Source organism: Falco punctatus (genome assembly GCF_963210335.1).
Source record: "Falco punctatus genome assembly, chromosome: 1".
NCBI lineage: Eukaryota > Metazoa > Chordata > Aves > Falconiformes > Falconidae > Falco > Falco punctatus.
In genome coordinates this window covers 118,219,146-118,240,103 of record NC_137580.1, presented here as the reverse complement: position 1 = coordinate 118,240,103, position 20,958 = coordinate 118,219,146, and the positions used below count along the sequence as shown (strand labels likewise).

Below are 20,958 nucleotides of genomic sequence, written 5' to 3'. Positions count from 1 at the left end.
GGGTGCTGGTGAGGGCACCTCCCTCCAGCGGGACCCAGAGCGCAACTTGTGCCGCCAGCATGGGCCCAGCAGGCTTTGCTCTGAGGGGCTCTTGTGACCGAGTACCCAGGGTGCTGGGGTGCCACATGGTGCCCAGCAGCCCAGTGGTTACCTGTCCTGGCTGAGGGCAGGACAGAGATGTCCCGGCAGCTCAAAGCCTGGGGTTAAGAAGACGATGCAAGAAAAGCAAGGGACGGCTGAGGGCTCTTCCAGGGCACGAAGGATGGGGCTCTTCTCCCATCAGGTTGGGGAGGGAGCTCTAGTCTCCCATTCCCAGTGAAGCTCTAACATGTGCACTGTAAAGGCAGCATCCTCTGGCAGCAGCTACTGTTGCTTTTTTGTGGGGCCCTATTCTCAGCAGTACATAACAAGCCTGTCTTGCGCAGTGCTGTCAGGCTGGGACAGTGCCCTCAGGATGTGCCAGTGCTCAGTTACGCTCACAGTAAAGAAAATCTTTCCTGGTTTTCAAAGGAAACCTCCTATGTTTCGTATTTTGCCCACTGCCTCTTGTCTTGTCACTGGTCACCACTGAAAAGAGCCTGGCTCCATCCTCCACCCTCCCCTCAGGTATTAATATAAATTGCTGGGATCTCCCTGAGCCTGCTCTTCTCCAGGCTGAACAGTACCAGCTCTCTCAGCCTTTACCCATAGGAGAGATGCTCCAGGCCCTCAGTCATCTTAGTGGTCCTTTGCTGGATTCTCTCCAGTAGCTCTACATCTTTGTCATATTGAGGAGCCCAGGATTGGACACAGCACTCCAGATGTGGCCTCACCAGATCAAGGGGAAGGTTCACCTCCCTTGACCTTCTGGAAAAACTCCTCTTAATGCAGCCCAGGGACACCATACACCTTCCTTTGCAGCAAAGGCACACTACTGGTTCATGTTCAGCTTGGTGTCCACAGGATCCCCAGGTCATTTTTTTTGCAAAGCTGCTTTCCAGCTCATCAGCACCCAGCATATGATCTTAAAGGTCTTTTCCAACCTAAATGAACCTTTGATTCTGTATACCAATGCATGGAGGTGTTCCTCCCCAGGTACAGGGCTTTGCACTCCTTTTGCGCTATTGGACCCAGTACTGACCTCTGGGTTTCACCTAACAGGTACCCAGTTGCACACTATCCTTAACACAGAAAACACTTTATGTTAAATGGGCCCTAGAAATGGCAGAGTCACAAAGACTTCAAGTCTTACTACCATGTTTACCAGTATTGATAATTGGGTTAACTAAATCATGTGTGGATTTCCAGCTCAAAATCCTTTGTGACCTTAAAGCAAAGCAAGCAAAGTGCACAGGCACCTCTGCATTCCCCCAGTAAACTCCACGCTTTGCATACATATACGGTAAGATGTCTGTAGGTTCAATATAATGTCCACAGAAGCAAGAATACATACGCTGGCCTAAGGGATCAAACCATTTGCCATCTACTTCAGGGACTTGGCCCTCACTTCATGGCTTCAGGTGGTATATAAATTCTCGGTGAATGTCTACAGGGAAAACACACCTGACAATTGGACTAAGTTTGTGGAGGTTGGAAGACAAGGCAGGAGAAAGTGCAAAAAAGTTTGGGAGAATAACCCAGTGTTCAGTGTTCTAGTGTATGACATAAAGCTCACAAAAAGAAGTGTTTGGTCAGCTGCCATAAGCATCTCTGAAATGGATTCTAAGCTACTGAGCACCTGCTTTGGATTTGTTTTAATCTATAAAGCTCATCTATCCCACCCAGATATCACTTATATGACACTGGCATAGTGGCTTCTTACATGCTTCTTACAAAGAAGCAGTCTCTAATCTGAGGTAGATGATCCAGATTCCACTGTAGTTTAACTCTGTAGATCTCAGTAAATTACATCAGGGAAAACTCTTCCCTGTTTCCTGCATCCAGGCACAGCCAAGGAGAAACCTGTACAGGAAGAAAACTGTTGTAAGAAGTGCAAGTGCCTCAATGCAAAAAGAAAAATGCAACATTCCCTGTCAGCCATTAATTTTCTGTCAGTCCTATTTTCATCTCTTCATGCTGGACTCCACTGGGGCCAGAAGCAAACCACAGCACAGATAAAAGAGAAGAGGCAGACTGAAAGCCACGTCTGGATACAGGCTGTTCTGCAGAGCAATGCAGTGCCAGCAAGGCTCACATTCCCCACGGAGGAGAAAGGATTCAATCATGCTGAAAATAGAACCTTCTTGAGACAGAGTTCAGGCAACGGTCTCACTTTCCGCCAGCCCTTAAGATGTGTATTTTCTTATCCTGATCCCTATGGTTAGCTGAGAGACAAGGAGTGAGAAGATATTTTTTAGCTAGGCAGCAGACTGAGGAGGGGAAAGGTGCCTACAGACTTGGCTAGCGGGAACCTCCCCCTCACGTTCGTTCAGGGTCATCAAGCTGAGGTTGTGGAGCCTTTCTCCAAAAAGTGTGGCTAATCTAAGCCATGACTGATCTGACCAACATTGGCAACAGATCCATTTGAAGTGGGAGACTGAACTAAAGACCTCCAGATGTTCCTTTGCAACAGCATCTTTGTGGCTTTAATGTAGAGGTTCCCTTTATCCATCCAAAATAGACAATTGCTCAGAGCTAAGCAGAGAAGGTATCTGCAGCTTCATGTCTTGTGTTAAGAAACAAAATTTTTCCTGGAATCCTGAAAAACAGTTTTTCTTGAGCAGACCACTGGGCATGAACCTTGGATCTCACTGCATTGTTGGAGACAGTTAATTCCATGGAAATTGTTAAAGCACATCCCTCCAGAAAAACAATTCCAGAACACTGCTTCAAGTATGTCATCTAGAAACGTCCTCAGCAGCAGCAGGCTTCAGTAGCTTTCAGTCCTTGAAGAACAGCATGACATGCAGGCAGGCAGAGAACTGTGGTGCTCGCTGGGACAGCAAAGCACATCACATCACATCAGAAAGAAGTTCCACCAAGTGAGGAACAACAGGGCAGGAAGAATACAAGAGGATCCTTTTGTTACCAGAGGCTGGACACATTCATGGAGGTAATTGTATGCTGGTAAGTATTTCCCCAGTCCTGTTACAGGAATTTAGGGACTGGTACAAACCTTTTTCATTCTGAGTCCCTAGGTAACATTTATCAGAAAAGGTCTGTATGATACAGTGAACAGCAGCTAACATCGCCAATGTGTGTTATTTCTGACCATATCATAACATTGAAGGAAATGAGATTATACAATGTCTAGTTGTAGTGGGAGTAGACTAGATGAGATGGTCTTTATAGGTCCCTCCCAACCTGAACCATTCTGTGATTCTGTGTGATTCTCTGAATGGCTGTACTGGGCGAGACCAAAGGAAAATGTAGGCTTTCTCACACCTGAGACATTTTCATCATCCCAGTCTCCCCAAATACCCACTCTCTGCATGTCCCGCCCACGTGGTGAAGCCTTCTAGAGCACAAACGACCGCAAGGTGGTGAAAAAAGTCATGTGACTAGAGCAAAACCAAGGAAGGCACACATGGGAAACAGCAATGTATTTTCTGTGTCATTGCTAATAACAGGACACAGAAGCATAAGCATGTTCTTACTATCTTTATGTGTAGCCTGAGAAGTCTCTGGCCGTCTCAGTGGCCTACTTGTCCCCCCACATGGAGGCTGTGTCTGAGCACACATCAGAGCTAAAGTGAAATGAAATCATCCCTGCGCAGGTAATTACTGGGGATTATTCTGTCCTGCTCCAACCTAATCAGCTTGCTGAGTGACTGGTCTGCAGACCCTCTTAAAACACTGTACATATTCCATAACATAGAATTTATATATATCTGTTCAGTGCTTATATACACATCTATGCTTGATGTGTTAGCAACTGTCTCTAAACACTGTGTCACATAGATGACAGACTTGGTGACAAGCAGCTTTGCTTCGACATCCTTCTAAAGTCAGGTTCCTCTCATAACAACCAAATATGAGCTGGTATTGTGAAACTCAAGGATTTTTGTCTGTCTGCTGCATCTGTTACTTGTTTTCAGAGAAATTAGTATATATTCCCTCAAAATCTCCAGACGAACCCCCTGCCTAGTCACTGGTACAAAAGAAACTGATTGCAGGACAAACATCTTCAGAACAAACACCAGTTTCACTTTCTTTTATTTTGTTCAACAAAACTCCCTCAGGCAAGTGCTATAGCTCTAGGATGCTTCCTAATTAAAGACAGCCTGATGCTGTTTCAAGCTATCTTCTCCCTTCCATTACTAGTGTTATCTGATAAACAGCGCCTGAGGAAAGGGGGTCTTACAGCAATATCAGTGCCAAGCATTGGGATCAGCCTGCTCCTGTGGAGGGAGGTAGAAGTAGCTGAGCTTGAACAGGTAAGTGTAGGAAGATTGTTGACTTTCCAGGCTTGCTGCTGCTGCGATAGGTGCGGAAAAGCTGTGGCTGTGGCTTCTGGGAACAGCTGTTTAGCACTACCCACTGCTCCAGCATGCCTTCCCATGGTGGGCATCTGGGAAGATGCTCTGCATCTTGCAGAACTCTGGCATAGGCAAAGCCATTTTGCTGTGATCATTATGTGAATACATCCCCTGCTTCTGAAAATTGCTGCCTAAAGAAGGCTTTTCTTAAACAGTAGGGTTTTTTTTTTTTAACCTCCCTTCTTTCCCTTTTCCCAGGTCTTCAGAGACTTTTACTCCCATATAATATGCTTTTCCAGCTGCCATACAGAACTTACCTTCAGCCCATTTGAGAGGGTATGAAACAGCAGCTATGCATCCATATTCCAGCTGAAAACAATCAAGATCTGTGAGGCTTGCCCAGCTGTGAGAAAGCCAGAGCAGAAAAAAAAAAAAAAAAACAACCAACCCTGTCATGCACAGATAGTCTCATAGATTTGAGAACAAGCAGCCAGCCATATCAGCCTAGAGCAAAGGTCCAGCTGGTATTATGTGCATGAGTATACGCTGGATACTTGGTGAAAATCCAATTTAACTTTTTCCATATTATTTAAAATATTATGTAAGCATATCATCTTCCCACCTGGTTGTTCCTTTTCCAAAGTGAAAGGTCACAGTCTGGACAGCTTGTCTCTCCAGTGCTCCCATCAATTTTGTTGTCTTTCTCTGTGCACTTCCTAATTGCACAGGCCAAAACTGCAGACAGCATGCAGTTTGTGGGCCTGGTAGAATGATTTCTGGTTTGTTCTTAGCTGATCCTAATAATTCCTAATATTCTGTTTGCCTTTTGTGGCCACCAGTGAGCACCGACTTGATGTTTGGAGGCAACTATTATTTACTATTCTAGTGGCCTTCCTATCTCCTAATCCTGGTCATTTTCAGAGACAGAATTCCTATAGGGTTTGGTCTATGTATGGTTCAGAGTAATTGTATGGACAGAGAAGCTGATATTCTATTTCATCTGCACAAAGAGGTTTTACAACTGATGATCAGACAGCCTGCCTTACAAGGGTGACAACTTTCAGCAAAATAACAGTGGGTGAGACTTAAGAGCAGCACAGCCCTTCTAACAGAGCAGCAGAGAGACAGGTAAATTAGCCAACTTGTACGTGGAGGTGAGCAGCTCTTCACTGAGTGTCAGACTTGTGCTATTACTCAGACTCCTCACACTCGCAGAAAACACCAGCGAAAGAGGAGGTGACATTCAGGATGCCTTTTCTATCACCCACCAAAAGCAGCTGAGGGGCTCCTGTTACAGAGCAGGGGAGTGGGGTGGGCAGGCTAAGATGCCTCTGGGTAAGACAAAGAAAAAAGAGAGCAAGTGGCAAAAGGGGGAGGGAAGGAAAATCAGGATTAGGTGCATAATATTAGCACTAGCAACAACTGTACCCTAAAAAAGAGACCAATGAGTTGATATGTTCTTAGGCTGACACTCATCTGTGACAGATGCACAAATTCCACTTCTGGGCAGATTTCAGTGCTGTAAATGGAAATATACTGGTGTGGAATTTGTATTAACTTGTTCACTTTAAGCATTAGACTCTTCAAGGGTAAAACAGCCCACCGGATTACCATAGGATTTTCTGAGTGCCAGAGTCATTGCAATGAAGTTACCAACAGGATACATAGAAGAATTTTCTAGTGACATTTTCCGAACTAACTTTTTACATTACAGAAAAGTTCCTTTTGCATCCACAGGAAATTTGTCAACAGTCTCATTATTTTATGTTGGCGGACAGATTTCCTTGGTGGTCAGCCTAAACATTTCCTGAATTTCTCTCTGCATCCATCTGAGAAGCGGAGGGAAGGCTATAAGTCCCTGCTCCCCCTGATTTGAAAGGCAAATCAGTTGTGTAAACAGCTCCAGCAGAAGACAACAAGAGCAATGTGCCACCAGACAGCCAGCAACCAGGGTGTTTCACATCTCAATCAGGACAGTGGCCTGAGAAAACATATGCTACGTCTTCTGCAGCTCAAGATGCAGTGCCAACTTCACTCCACCACTGCTTTGCTGAGCAACGCAGGCCTATGTTGCCTTCCTTCCAAATCAGTCCCTCAGGTCCCTCAAAGCACCCGCTGCTCCCTGAGAAATGCCTCCAGGTGGCCAGTGACCTGGGGGGTGCAAGGTCTCAGAGCAGAGCCATCCCGTGACCCCACACCGCTGTCTGCCTCGCACGTTGGTTAAGCTTGGACTGTACCTCTCCGGGCTGCACTCCCAAAGTCTTCCTCTGTGCTGAACTGCATTTCTCCACCAGTACCGTGCTGCCACTGGGGCTCTGCTGCTGGCAAGGGGGTAGGGGGAGGCAGACCACAGCCATGAGACCCTAACAGCAAGGCTCAGGTGGTTCTTCCTCTCCTGGGGCTCCTGACAGGAACTAACAGCGTGAACTCTTGAATTTGACTTCACTGACAAAAAGTTTCTGAAGGGGAATGTTTTCAGCTATTTGCTCTGCTATTACTTGAACGCTGCATTTGTGCTCAGGAGCACCCTGGCCATCCATACGGGACAGCAGTTCTATATGAGCCCATCAGCTGCATCTATTTTAAACTTTCTCTCCGAGATGTTCGTTTATGGCCACTACAGACTGATGTTTTTCTCAAGACCTTTGCACAAGCCCTTATCAGGTGACAGGCAGCAGCACTCCACAGATAGAGTGTCAATGCAAAATGACCCTCATTCTCCATAAAGCAGTGAGCAATTCATCTTCCTCACATCAGTGTTCCACTTTGATCCTGATAATCCAGCAAGCTTTATAGCAGTGGCTGTCAGTGGAGATATTTTTCCCCAGCCTCTGCTCCTCCTGCATGCATCCCTCCCCAGCTCAGAACCACTAATCCATTCCTTTCCTTGTTACGTATCTACCACCTCCTCCCAGGATAGGCAGGACCACTTAGCACTGCTCAAAGATACTTGGGTTCTGCTCCCATCTTCTCCTCCACTTCAAGGCTGGTTGTTGTTTTTTTCTCTTGGAAGATTTTTCAAAAAAACTTGTGCACAAGATAGGTCCCTGTGGAGTGGGCCACAGCAACAACTCAAAACTTGAGCCGCTCTGCACCATCCCTATCCACTTACCCCCTGCCAGAGAGAGCTCCTGTTGGCGATGGACATCAACCCAGGCTGCCTCCCCTGCCTGGGGAGCCGGCTGGGGCAGCTGAGCTCTGGCTGTGCTTGGGCGTTCCAGGCTCCAGCTGGGGACTACAAGTAGTCCCTCAAGTCTTCAAATGCCTGGGAAGACACAGCTGCTCACTCCCTCCTCCCAATACAGCTAGTGCTCCTGGGTTTGGGAGATGTTGCCCGAGGACGCTTCCTTCTCTGAAGTGCAGCGAGCTCCCCACAGCTTGGTGCATTGGCTTGAGCGATGAGACATGTATGTGCCATGTGCAGTAGCAATGAAACAACATGCCACTTTACAGATAAATAGAGTAAATAATTTCTTAAAAAGTAAAATTCAGCTTTACAAAGCTCTTACAAGGTGGGTTACGAGTTAGGTTGTCATTTACAGATTAACATTATAGTGTTTCCCAGCAGTTTCCCCTCAGATTTTTCCTGGCCTTTCCTCCCCAAGCCTGATGCTGAGTTGTCATTTCTTCCACTCCCGCATCCTGCACTACCATACCACTTACCACTTTTCCTCACATATGTCTCATGCTCTTCCTCCCAGACTCCTCCCTACATGCCTCAGCACCATTTCATAGGATCACAGAATCATTCAGGTTGGAAAAGAACTTTAAGGTCATCAAGTCCAACCATTAACCCAGCACTGCCAAGTCCATCACTAAACCATGTCCCTAAGCACCACATCTATGCATTTTTTAACACCTCCAGGGATGACAATTCCACCACTTCCCTGGGCAGCCTTTTCCAATACCTGACCACCCTTTCAGTGAAAAAGTTTTTTTCCTAATGTCCAATCTAAACCTCTCCAGCACAACCTGTGGCCATTTCCTCTTGTCCTGTCGCTTGTTCTCTGGGAGAAGAGACTGACCCCCACTTGCCTACAGTCAAGCAGCTCTAAAGATCAAAAAAGTGCCCCCTGAACCTCAGCCATCAACCCTACCTTAGCACTTAGCACTGTGATTACTCCTACTTCCACCTTCTCCCACTTACCAGCTTATTAATTTTTTCTGCAACAAGAGTCACCTGAAGGTGAGTTCAGCTGATTGCAATCACACTTAATGCACTGGGGCCTCAGCCTTCTATTCAGTTTGAACAAGTTCATGAGCTGCTACTGCTCCACTTGGCTGAGAGGGGGGAATGTGGCTTTCTGCAACACTGCTGGTCCTGGTGCAAGCTTAGAGCAAGCCCTGCCTCTGCCTTCCTCGCCAGGGAAGGGATTCGTGGACTGCAGCCTCTTCCTGATCAGCAATAAATGGGTTTTCAGGTCCACAAGCATTTCTTTAATTTGCTGCTTTACAGGGGAAGCAATGCCCCCATCCATCCCAAGCTGAGCCCCAAATGGCTGCTGGAAGCACCTGGGCGGCTGCTGTGTTCCCCGGGGCACAGCACGTCCCAGGAGGGCACGGCGAGCACCCGGGTGCTGGTCTAGCACAGCCTCATTGCACCGACTGCAGAGGGGCCGCTTTGATTTATATTCTTGCCGGGGAGAGCACAATCAGGCCTGCTTCTGATCTTTAGCATTGCGGCTGGGAAAGGAGCTGTGCTGGAGCAAGTCCCTCTGCGGTAAGAATAGTATCTGCCGTCTTAGGACACAACCCAGTTGTCCAGCTCCTACATGGCAGCACGTCGTGCTGAGATATAGAAGGCAACCTACCCGCTGAGGAATGTCTTCGAGTGCTATTAGTGGAAGCGTATCATCCACACCAACAGGCGTGACCCCGCACAGGAGCCTTGCAAGAGCAGGGCTATTTTGAGCTTTTGACACCGAGGATGAAGGGAGACAAATGACGGGCTGATCCTCTTGGCATGGGCCACCTCCACAGCTCTCTGTGGCCTTGTCTCCTCCTCGGGGCATGACCCTCGTGAAGGCTGGTGGGTGATTTGGTGGGACGTCAGAGCCCAGGAGGGAGCTGTGCATTTGCCGGGGGCGCAAGGCCAGGCCTCAGTCCCCTCAGCGCTGCCCAGACGTGCTTACGGCAAGTCCTGCCTGAGGGTGTGCACCTGTCCCCGAGCTTCGGGCACACGGCTGCCTGCTTTATTTGCAAGCACATCCTCGAGAGCCAGAGCGATGCCAGGGGATGTGTAACTGCGCACAAGTGAAACACAAATCTGTTGCATCCAAGAGCGTATTCACCTCCTACCACCTGAAGCACTCTACCTCTGCATGGCTCTTTGGCATCTTGGATGTTTGAGAGGCCTCTTTCCCTCTTTCTAGCTGTCAGAAATCCCCTCCCCATCTTATTCCCGTCCCTTTAACATTCTCTTTCTTTTTCTGGTATGGGTTTCTTTCAGTCCAAATTATTTTTTATTTCTGTTTCATTTTTGTTGCTTTGTGAAAACTGGACGTGCACATTAAGCTTTCTGGGGTAAAACAAACCATTCTCTCAGAGAGAAGTTTTCCAGCTGGATCAACTGGCCAAGTCAGTCTCCTTTGGGACTCCACATTCAGCCAGACTGATGCACAGTAGCATTAGCAGGCAGGAACAAGTGGCCAGGGGAATGAATGTATATTAAGTAGTTTACAAAGTGCTGCCACTAAATGCAACCCCACACCCTTAGGGGATGGATCTGAGGCTAGCTTTTGGAAGAAGGCTCCTTGGCACAGTCCCAGCCTTCTCAGCCATTCTCAGGCATGTCCAGCCCTCCTGCAGATGAAGACTTGGTTCAGCTGGCAGACCAGAGCACAACTGTTCGTTCATGGGCAAGTTGTTTTTCCAGCAGCCTAATGAGTTAAACTGACTCCTCCTACAATCCCCAACAATCTGGCTTTTCCAGGCATCTCTATGCTCATTGGGCATCTTCCTGTGTCTATCACAAGCTAGTACAGCTGGGTATGGGCAATGTGAACAGCCCCTCCTCAGCTGCTCACCTGACAATCAGGCTGGCGATAAAGAGAAAGGCTTTGCCCGCACATCTTGGTGCCATGTATGAGGCTCAGGTTCTGAAAAATTAACATTTGATTCTCGTTCCCCACAATCTCAGACCCAGAACAATGGATAGAGGCCCCTTTTGAAAGGATCATGCTGTGGGGACAGTTTTTGAGGAAACTAATGCCTAGTCTGAGAAGGTTTATCAAAGTTACAGGTTTCTCAGACAAGCTGAAGATCTTGCAGCTCATCAACTCAGTATTTAATGAGGTTATTTTTTGGACAGAGTGATAGGATAGGAAAGCTTGGGCCATTGCATAACAATCATTATCAAATATTCCTAAAGAAATGTGAAAATCCCTTTGTAACTAGAGCAGTAGTTCACAGACCTCTGGAGAACAAGGTGAGAGGAGAAATCGGTAACCCCAAACCCTGCTCAACCTGGCAATAGTTCTATCTCAGGCTGGGAATCTGAGGGCAAAAGTTAAATGTTTGAGCAAATCGGAATCCCTGTGCTGGTGTTTCCAGATGATCTGCTTCCCAGGTCTTGGGACAGAGTGAGCAACTTGACTGATGACAACAGAGTTGGTCTGCAAGCTATCTGGTTTGAGGACCCAAGTAAGGAAGTGCCACAGGCTTTACAGCATCTTGGCATTTGACTCATTCATAATGAACAGTTGTGAAGGTTGAGAATAATAATCAAAGCACTACACATGATTGTCCCAGTGGGTTCAGAGAGATACTGCACAAGTGTGATGCTTGCACAGACTTGCTAACTCGGGAACATGGCAACTCCTCAGTGTCCTGGAGTGTGGATTTGAGACAGGACACAAGAAGATATGCCTGAATGCAGGAGATAAAAATGAGATGCCCAACTTTCTTGATCTCACCTGCAATCCTGTAATGCCCCAGCTATTAAAGGATGCCAAGGAAATTGTCAGTAACTGAGACACCTTCTACCAATATCATATGCTCTAAATCTTACAACTGGAAAAAAAAAAGAAAGAAAAAAAAGAAAAAAAGAAAAAAAAAGAAAATGCCACTGGTGGCCTAAACTACCTAGAAAGGGATGCTCTGCGGTACAGTCTGACAACAACCCCAGCAGCAACAACCAGACCTAGATTTAGCAAGGAACCCCTGAGAGACTCCTCTTTGTGACACTAAACTACTGTGCGAAGCTACATGAAACAGCATGTCCAACCAGAAGCTGTGAGGTCAGAACCCAGACAACACGTGGAAGCAATGCAGACACTGTCCCAATGATTCTGAGACTTACTCCCACACTTGGGGAGCCCAGCCTGCAGTACCAGTCAATCCAGTCAGTGATCACAAGTTCATTAGCAGCCACATAAAGGAAGAAGCAATGGGTAGGGTCCTGTGAGACCCATCCTAGAGTGCAGACTAAAGAGCTCAAACAAACTGAGCTTGTGTTTGTGAATAACAGAAGGGCCCAGGCAGCAGGGAGAACTGACGGTGCCAAGTAAAACATCTCTGCTAGAAAATACATTGCAATCAGCTTTTACTAGAATAAATGAAAGATCAGACACTTCTAAAGCATGTGTACATTGTGTTTTCACTGGGGCCAGAGTGGAGTGATGGGGGTGTGGAGGGGGTTTTGGACGTGATGACCTCCAGAGATTCTTTCCAACCTCAACCATTGTGTAATATGTGGAAAAAAGAGAAACATCAGAGGCCTTCAAACTCCTGGAGTCCAAGCAGTGATAGGGTGATAGACTGCTCTGTCAGTTGGCTTTGCTGTGCTCTGCAGGCATGGCAGTGCCTTTGCCAACGTGGGAAGCCATGCCACACCACCTTAGTTTACGTAGTGGTTCCTAGGTGGTACCATCGGTACTGAGCTCTCGAGGTTTTGCTCTCAAACTGAGATATCATTCATAGTTCATGCAACCTGGACTGGAGATGTGAATCTCCAGGTTATCTGATGCAAGGAAGTGATGTACTAATAGGCTGCAACAGGGGGCTGTTTGTTTGGACAAGGCTGTGTTCAGCAGTGGGTCCCACCTACAGTACAGCTCTACCCCCCCTTTCTGCACACTGAAGTAAGACCGCAGGTCAGGTGGGCCAGATGTGCCTGGCATGTAGGATCTCAGCGGTGCTGCACATGAGGGAACTGTTGACCTGGTGTGGTGCCAGCTAAGTGACTAAGGCTCCTGATTATTTTGTGGTAATGGAAGAAACAGGTCTGCCGTCCAACAGGAGCAGTGAAGCTAGGCATGAATGCTGTAATTTTGTTCACATTGCATTTTTAACATACCACATCTGCTCATACAGTAGTTTATCCTCTGCTTCATTTAACAAGGTCTGGATATCTGCTTTCAAGCAGGAGGTATGGAGGAAGCCTGTAGAACACCTAGATTTTAAGGCCAGGACAAAATTGCTCAAACACGATCATAGCAGCAGTAAGACTTGAACCCACAGTTTTGACTATGCTTAACTTAGAAAGAAAATTACTCTCATTCCTGAGCACCAACATTTGGAGCATCTAAAGTTGCAGATATCTACTTTATTGACACTGGTAGAGCAAAGTGACAGAAAATGTTTTTGTTCATCAGTAAATGGAAGAGTACTTCCTACCAGTGTAGCTCTAGCTACTGCAAATCCACAGCTGGAAAGGCACTTTATTTAAGTTCCAGTTATCCCAGACGAAGCTCATTTTTCACTTCCTAACACCACCTGGAATGGAGAGACTTTGTTTAGTCCACACATGTCCAGATGAGTCTTTTGATCCCTAAAATCACCTGTCTCAATGCACCATCCAGCCAGGACGTGCAAGTGAAGCCCAGGTCAAGGTAGCGGTGTCTGTAACCCTTAAGACCACACATCACCAAATGTCATGCTGTCGGACTGATGGACTGAAATGGAGAACCTGTTGGCTCTTCTGAAGTGCACTGCTCAAACAACCTGCACCCCTGTCCTCTGGGACTAGAAGTATCCCAGCATTTCCAGAAATGAATGTAAAGCATGGAAGGGAGTAAAAGGATGCATTGACCCACTGGGCAGAAAGTTGCCCATAGTCAGTATGTTCAACCTGCCTTTACCTGGGGGTGCCCAATAGGATATATCTGAAATCTCCTTCCTGTCTGGGCTTTCAATTCAATTAGATACTCAGTATTCCCTCTATAAGGTAGTCTCATGTCTTTGCTCAGGAACCTGGACTCAGCCTTCCAGGTGCCTGGGGTCTTGGCAAGATGCCCTGACAAGTCCAAAGCCTTTTACTGCTGCATGGCATGAAGTGACACACTGCAAGCCACACACTAGCCTCTGACAAAACCAACATTGTCCATTGAGTTTCAGGTCAGAGCCTTCAGGAGAAAGCACGTTCTCCACAGTGTCTCTTCCAGAATTAAAATGCTGTATGAGTAAGAGGATGCTGTGGGTAAGCAGAAGGCAGCCTGGAGCCAAGGTTCGCCATTTCCTGGATACATGCTCTAGGCGCTAGTAATTTTTCCAAAATGTGGACTGAGGGTATTTTATCTCCAACCATAAACTGAGCTAGACTAGTGAAGTCAAAAGGTGTTACACCTGCTCAGGTCACACTAAGGAAAAGGCTCTAGATCTTGTACCAAACAGTCTTGGGTTGGAGACAGACAACTGCCTGGGAAGTTCAGCTAGGGACACAGTGCTGCTGCGTATTTCTCAATCAGAATGTTAATTCTGCCTAAGAGTCACAGGAAGGTTGGGTTAAGAATTTTTTGGAGTTAGGTTGGCTCTCGCTACTTTCACTTTATGAGGCAGTTTCTTAAACCTGAAACCAATGTGATGAAACTAGCCAAAAGGCTCATGCTTGGCACCAGAGCCTGAGAAGCCACATTCATAGAATCATAGTATCACAGAATGGTTTGAGCTGGAAGGGATCTTTGAAGATCATCGAGTCCAACCCCCCTGCCATAGGCAGGGACATATTTCACTAGACCAGGCTGCCCAAAGCCCTGTCCAACCTGATCTGAAACACTGCTAAGGATGGGGCATCCACAATTTCACTGGGAAACCTGTGTCAGTGCCTCACCACCCTCATCGTAAACAATTTCTTCCCTATGTTCCATCTAAATCTACCCTCTTTCAGTTTAAAACCATCACCCCTTGTCCTGTTACTACAGGACGGGTAAAATGTCTTTCTTATAAGCTCCCTTTATGTATTGAAAGGCTGGAATAAGGTCTTGGAGCCTTCTCTGTGCTGAACAACCCTAACCCTCTCAGCCTTCCTTCAAAGTCCCTTCCTTCCAGAACTGTCCTTTCTGAAAGATGGCTAGACCCACTGGCAAGGCACAAATCTACTGCTTGACTTGCTCAAGTAAACAGTACAAACTGCATGCCTGCCTCCTGCAACAAAGGCTTACCTTTGTAGTGGGGACTTCTCGGGTTTTAGCTCTCAGCTTGTTTATTTGACTCTCAGCAATACCTGCCCTTTCCTCAGCCTCTTCTAGCTTATGCTGTGCTTTTCTGAATTTGGAGAGATTAGTGTTGGATTGTTCATCCTGAAATGGCAAATCAAAAAGAAATAAAAATGATCCGGCAGCATGCTGGGGCACAGAGACGACGTTTAAAATGACAGTCCTAGAAAACAGTAGATAAGGATTCACTTCAGTTTAGTGACTCACAGCTTCCTCAGCTTGTCTCCTGTAGGATTTGATTTTCATCTGCAGTTTATCTACCAGATCTTGTAACCTCATCATGTTCTTCCTGTGTTCTTCATTCTGTGGAAACGGAATGTGTATATGTCCTTGGGAGACCAAGCATCACAAGACTTGCTTTCTATTTATGCTCACCTGGAAAGTAAGTTCTTTGAGACGCCGTTCATATTTGTGGGTGATTTTCACAGCCTCTGCAGATTGTTTGTGTTCTTCTTCCAGCTCAGCCTCTAACTCTCGGATCTGATGAAACAATCAATTGGCTTGAGCCCTCACACATGACTCAGGGAAGAAAAGTATCTTTGACACCCACGTTCAGTGCAGGTACCCACCCTTGTCTCCACCTTCAAGAGCTGTTTCTTGCCTCCCTTCAGAGCCAGCTGCTCGGCCTCATCCAGACGGTGCTGCAGGTCCTTCACCGTCTGGTCCAGATTCTTCTTCATCCTCTCCAGGTGGGCGCTGGTGTCCTGCTCCTTCTTCAGCATTTCTGCCATCACGGCTGCCTTGGAAGGGAGATGACACAAGAAACTGGAAGAATGTGGAAGAACAATGCATGCTGTGTACCATCTGAGGATTGAGTCCTCGTGTCTGCTGACCATTCCTGCCACCACCTGTCCTACTTTGGGGGGGTGTTTCTGCGATGTGCTAGTGGTAGGCACATGATAGGAAAGAGTAGGAAAAAGGATGGGAAAAAATCTGCCTTGCTGCACACGCAGAGCATAGAATGACAGAACAGGTAAATGCTCTGTCTCACTGTGTGGTCATTACTGTGACCTTCATTGACACCCAGGTGCCATGGCGTAGAGCAGGAACCACAGCAAAGCTGGGGGCAGGGCATGGCACAGCTGAGAGGCTTCTCTGCATAACTCACGCGGAACATGATGGACCTGTGTGCTGCACCTCAGAGCATGCCCTGTTGTTGCCACAATAGCTTGGGTGGGTAGTGTTGCAAGGCAGATTGTTTTCAGCTGTTTCCTATGTTATTTAAGACAAAACTAGAATATACTTTGCTCTCGCACATTTGATATCTACACAATCAAATTAAGCATTTTGGTGAAATACTGAGTGACTTTAAAGTAATGTAAAATTCAACGAAGTGCGTTGGCAGCAAAATACCTGAAAAGGTCTAAATTGAAAACTGTGAGAATAGAATAATGGCATTAGAAATTTTATGAGTATATATAAATATATATGTGTGTGTGTAATTCATTGTAATGCTCTACTTCTGTTTTATTCAAATAGAACACAAATTACCTTTTTTTTTTTTCATGAGCAAGTGGGGAAGTTCTCCTTCTATTTTAACTCTAATGTTTTTAAGTGTCAAGATTTTGGTTTGATCCTATGCATTGCAAATCGTTAGCAGGTTGGGTCCCATAATACACAAACCCTATTGCCTGGCTGAGTTTCACTGGCCTTGCACAGGAGGATATAGCACCAATTTTGAATGAAAATTCACAATTCTCATTTGAAAAGTTCTCAAATAGGATTTTGGAAAGATAAATACATTAGACACTTCACAGGTTTCAATACTGCAGGAATTTTTTGTGGTTTACATCTTCAAGCAGCACTGGAGAAAGTTGTTTTAGACCAAATAAATGTGGGTTTAGTTTATTACAATGACAACAGCCCCAGTAACTCCTCTGCCAGTCGGACAAGCTCCCTGTTGCTGTAATCCTCCTCTGACATGTAGCCTCTTCAGCCAGGCCCACAGACTGGTTCTTTGTCCAGTGGCAAGAGTATTTACATTAACTCCCAGCAGCAATGCCATTGGGAAGCCCTGAAAATCTGAAGAGAAAAACACAGTAATATCCTCACATCTGCGATTGCCTTCTTTGCTCTTTCTTCAGCATTTTTTGCTGCATTAGTAATATCTTCCATCTCAGTTTGCATTTGCGCCATATCAGTTTCAAGCTTCTTCTTTGTATTAAAAAGGCTGGTGTTCTGTGAAAGAGAACAAGGGATGCTTTGAGTTCTGCCTTACGTCTCTCACACATGGAGACCATGCACTACTATTTGTTTTTACTCTGAATTTCTGTACCCAAAATTATGTCTGTCTTAGCAAAGCAAACTACCTGGGTATGGAGGAGCTGCACTCGTTCAGTGGCATCCAGAAGCTCCTGCTCAGCCACCTTCCTTGACCGCTCCGTCTGCTCCAGGGCTGCCCGCAGCTCCTCAATTTCAGCCTGCAGCAGGCTTGTTCGGCGCTCCACCATGGCCACCTGCTCCTTCAGGTCCTCCTGTGTCCTCAGAGCATCGTCCAAGTGCAGCTGCGAGTCCTAAATATGAGGAGCCAATTTTGTCCTAATGAATTGCTCAGACACTGTGCTGAAAAGTAAATCAAGCAGAAAGGTAAAACAAGACCTTGAGAGCTCCCTGGATGCCCTGCAGGTGTTTCTGTGCCTCTGCAGCCACGCGGTTGGCATGGCTCAGCTGGATCTCCATTTCATTCAGGTCTCCCTCCATCTTCTTCTTCAGCCTTAAGGAATCACTTCTGCTCCTGACCTCAGCATCCAAAACACCCTGCATTGTCTCCACAGTTCTCTGATGGTTCTTTTTTAACTGGCCGATCTCCTCATCTTTCTCAGCAATCTTTCTGTTGATTTCTGATTTAATCTGAGCCAGTTCTTGGTTGACATCAAGGATTTTGACCTCTTCATGCTCAAGAGCTGCCTTTAAAAGAAAAAGGGGGAAAACAAATGCAAAAGTAACATTTTAGAGAACATAGCCATTGTGATGTTACTCAGCAATTTCACACAAACTCCTAAACTTCATGGCAATCAGCCTTGCACACAGCCACTTCCCAGGAGAGAGAACAGAAAGCTGTTCAGACTGTTCTCTACTTTTTCCAGTAAATATTTACACTCACTCACCTCTGCCCCTTTCAGAGCTAACCACAGCTCAGATTTTTCTGCTTCAGCTTGTTTTTTGTTTTTCTCCAGCTCTCCCATCATTTTGCCATTTTCAGTAATTTGTTCAGTCAGATCAACTATTTCCTCTGAGAGATAAGAATGACATAAGCCTGTTGTAGTCAGAGAAGCTGAACTTCTATGCTTTGTGACTGTGTTCAATAACTCTTTTGTATACTTCTATACTTACATGTATACACACACGTACATGCCTACACCATTGTATGTGTACATATATGTATGTACAGATAAAAACATAAAGCCAGATCATGCAGGATGACATAAACACAGGGCCATCAGTGTGGTTTCACAGCCCTTCTTACAGACAGCCTGGAAGATACCTGCCTGTGTTTATGTCTCTGGACAGGCCATCAGGGTATCATTACAGGTCTCGTCATTATACGTTCACTGTGCATCTACAAAATTCACTTTCTTGAGCTGCACAGCCTCTTAAGGGCACCAGCTTTATCTGGGAGTGGCATCTAAATGCCCTTGACCACACCTCTGCAGCAGAAAATGGAGAGCCAGGACGTTTGCTTTATTAGCTTAGTCACTTTACAGGCTTGCTTGGCCACTTTGGGTGAGACATTTGTATTCCCCATTAAACTGACAGAACAGTAGTGACAGAGCCCTGTAACTTACTGCACCTCTTGCAGACATGAGCGAGCTTGTAGAGCATGCTGTCGTGGTAGGACTGCAAACAGCTAACGGGAAACCACAGCCAAAAACTTACGCTTGAGAGCCTTGTTTTCTTGCTTAATTGTTTCAAGCTGATCTAAGATTTCCTCATAGGCATTTTTCACTTTGAAAAGCTCTGTGGTCATCAAGTGTGATTCTTTACAGACAGCTTCCCGCTCCAACTGGCTCTCCTCATACTTTCCCTTCCATTCTGTCACAACCTGAAAGACATCAATTTCATTTCCTGCTAGTACTGAAAAGGGGTATTTTATTTATTTTACTTGTGGCTGTGTTCTGTACTAGATAAATACTGCAGTCTCTGAAAACAGGACAAATTCTTATTGCCATGCTCTAGAGGAGCTTTTAACTGTGAGACTCGACTTGATTTCAGTTTTGACTTATGCAGGGAGTGTTAGTTTGGCCTTCTAAGAAGGCTAGATTGAAAATATACTGTGTTTATTTATCACCTTATCAAAGTCCTGCTGTTTCTTGCTAAGGGTAGCTGCCAACATGTTTGCTCTCTCTATGTCCACTTTCAGATCCTCCACCTCCCTCTGCAACTTTAACTTCGTTTTCTCCAAGGAGGCACACTTGGAATTCACAGCCTCTGCCTGCTGTCCTGCTTCCTGGAGATGCTGAGAGAGTTTTTTCCTTAAGAAATACAAATATAACAAGCACATGATTAAAAAAATCATTGTATTATGTACATAATTTAATGAGTGCAATATCAGAAGTTTTTTAATGAAGTGTGCATGCAAACCCCAATAAAATAATTTAGGTCAGGCTACTAAAAGTAGGTCTACATTCTACACAGTGTAGATAACATCTGGACAGTTCATCTCATCTACTATGTACTTGGCCTCCTCCAGCTCCTCCGTGCGCTGAATAGCGTCCGTCTCGTATTTGGTTCTCCACTGGGCCACTTCGCTGTTGGCCTTGGACAGGGCGCGCTGCAGCTCCCCCTTGGCTTCCTGCTCCTCCTCGTATTGCTCCCGCAGCAGGTCACAGTCGTGGCGAGCAGACTGCAAGGCGTGGGCCAGCGCGTTCTTGGCCTAAAAATTACCCATAATATCAAGTATTTATGTTAACTGCAACCTGTAGGTAACCCCATGACCTTGCACGCTAAAAATATAGTCACTGTAGCTTGGGCAAAAGACAAAGGACCAGAGGTTATAAGTGTCCAGGCCGCTACCTTCAGCTGCAACAAACTTTTCTCAGCTCTACCACTAGAAAAGACCAAGAGTGATGCTTTCACCTTGGCACATTCTGTAGCTTTTCTTCCCTGGGGCTATAGAAGCAAATGAAATCACATAGACTAGAGCTTTAAAGTTAAAAAACATCAGCAAAAGGGAAACCACTTTTAACAGGTCAGAGACCTCCTTAGCAAAGCACTTAAACCCCAAGGTTACTGTACACATCCTGCCCAGTAGTAATTTTATTGTGTTGGACTGTAGGCGGCAATATTTACAAACTTCCAAAAATGTTTTATAAACAAACTGAGGACCTGGTATATTTCAAAGCCTTAGCATGTGCTCAGGAGTCAGCACTACCTTGATCTCTTCCTCTAGCTGTCTTTTAAGTTCTTTATTTTGGTATGTAATTGCCTGCTTGCTTCTGGACAGTTGCAATGTTATGGTTTCTTTCTCTTCAAGTTGACGAGTTAGTGCACCTGTGACAAGAGAAGACAAGTTTCCAGAACCTTCTGGTCCAGATTAACCATCTTGAAAACATTCATATATAAATAAAAATAAGTTACAGACAAGTGAAATCACACAGTGTTGTTTATCTTATCAGTTGTTACCTTTATGTAAACACTTCTACCACTCTTATTTTACCATTCTCCTTGCATGTATGTTTTTATCATCATCTTTACTTTTAGAATAATGCAGGGGTTAGTAATGAAACTATGAGACAGGTATGTCTCCTTCAACACTTACCTATTTATCTCCTTCGGTGTTACTCCTATTCTGATTTAATCACTGTTCATTCAGACCTCCATATATACATGCTTAACCCACAATTCTCTCAGCTTTAACTCCTTAAGTGCATAGCACTTAGTTTCTCTGTGGTTTCAGACCCTCCTTTCTCTTTCCTTTCTTGTTTGTCATCCCTCCTAAACTTCTTCTACACTGACATCCTTTCTTAAAAGAACATTAGGGAAACTGGAAATCCTGTCTTTAGGTGTCGACATTTCTCTTTAAGTTGTATCACTCTCTCTAGCTTATTCTGCATTTTCTTCACAGCCCATTTTACCGTGTCTTCTGCTAAAAACTTCAATGCTCTCTACCACTTTGCACAGGTTTAGGC

General features: G+C 45.6%; 1 protein-coding gene and 1 long non-coding RNA gene across 20 annotated transcripts in view; one reads left to right on the top strand and one right to left on the bottom strand.

Annotated features, from left to right (window-relative positions):
- The window catches only part of LOC308069376, an 84,475-nt gene extending 77,327 nt beyond the window's left edge, over positions 1-7,148 (top strand). For 18 of the 19 annotated variants that reach the window (XR_013930357.1, XR_013930358.1, XR_013930359.1 and 15 more), the window contains one exon: positions 1,924-7,148. This is a non-coding gene — a long non-coding RNA (uncharacterized lncRNA). The remainder of the gene's footprint in view (positions 1-1,923) is intronic. The other variant, XR_013930371.1, reaches the window with a different exon arrangement.
- LOC308069331 (myosin-3-like) overlaps positions 1-20,958 on the bottom strand; it is a gene marked incomplete at its 3' end in the record, with an annotated part of 48,954 nt that overhangs the window by 533 nt on the left and 27,463 nt on the right. The window contains exons 30-41 of the mRNA XM_080401455.1: positions 20,202-20,320; positions 19,507-19,703; positions 19,119-19,302; positions 18,707-18,872; positions 17,938-18,062; positions 17,429-17,737; positions 17,140-17,343; positions 16,883-17,008; positions 15,400-15,570; positions 15,206-15,310; positions 15,038-15,133; positions 14,777-14,914 (exon numbers count right to left, since the gene is read on the bottom strand). Of these exons, the coding sequence (XP_080257581.1) occupies positions 14,777-14,914; positions 15,038-15,133; positions 15,206-15,310; positions 15,400-15,570; positions 16,883-17,008; positions 17,140-17,343; positions 17,429-17,737; positions 17,938-18,062; positions 18,707-18,872; positions 19,119-19,302; positions 19,507-19,703; positions 20,202-20,320 (1,940 nt within the window). The remainder of the gene's footprint in view (positions 1-14,776; positions 14,915-15,037; positions 15,134-15,205; positions 15,311-15,399; positions 15,571-16,882; positions 17,009-17,139; positions 17,344-17,428; positions 17,738-17,937; positions 18,063-18,706; positions 18,873-19,118; positions 19,303-19,506; positions 19,704-20,201; positions 20,321-20,958) is intronic.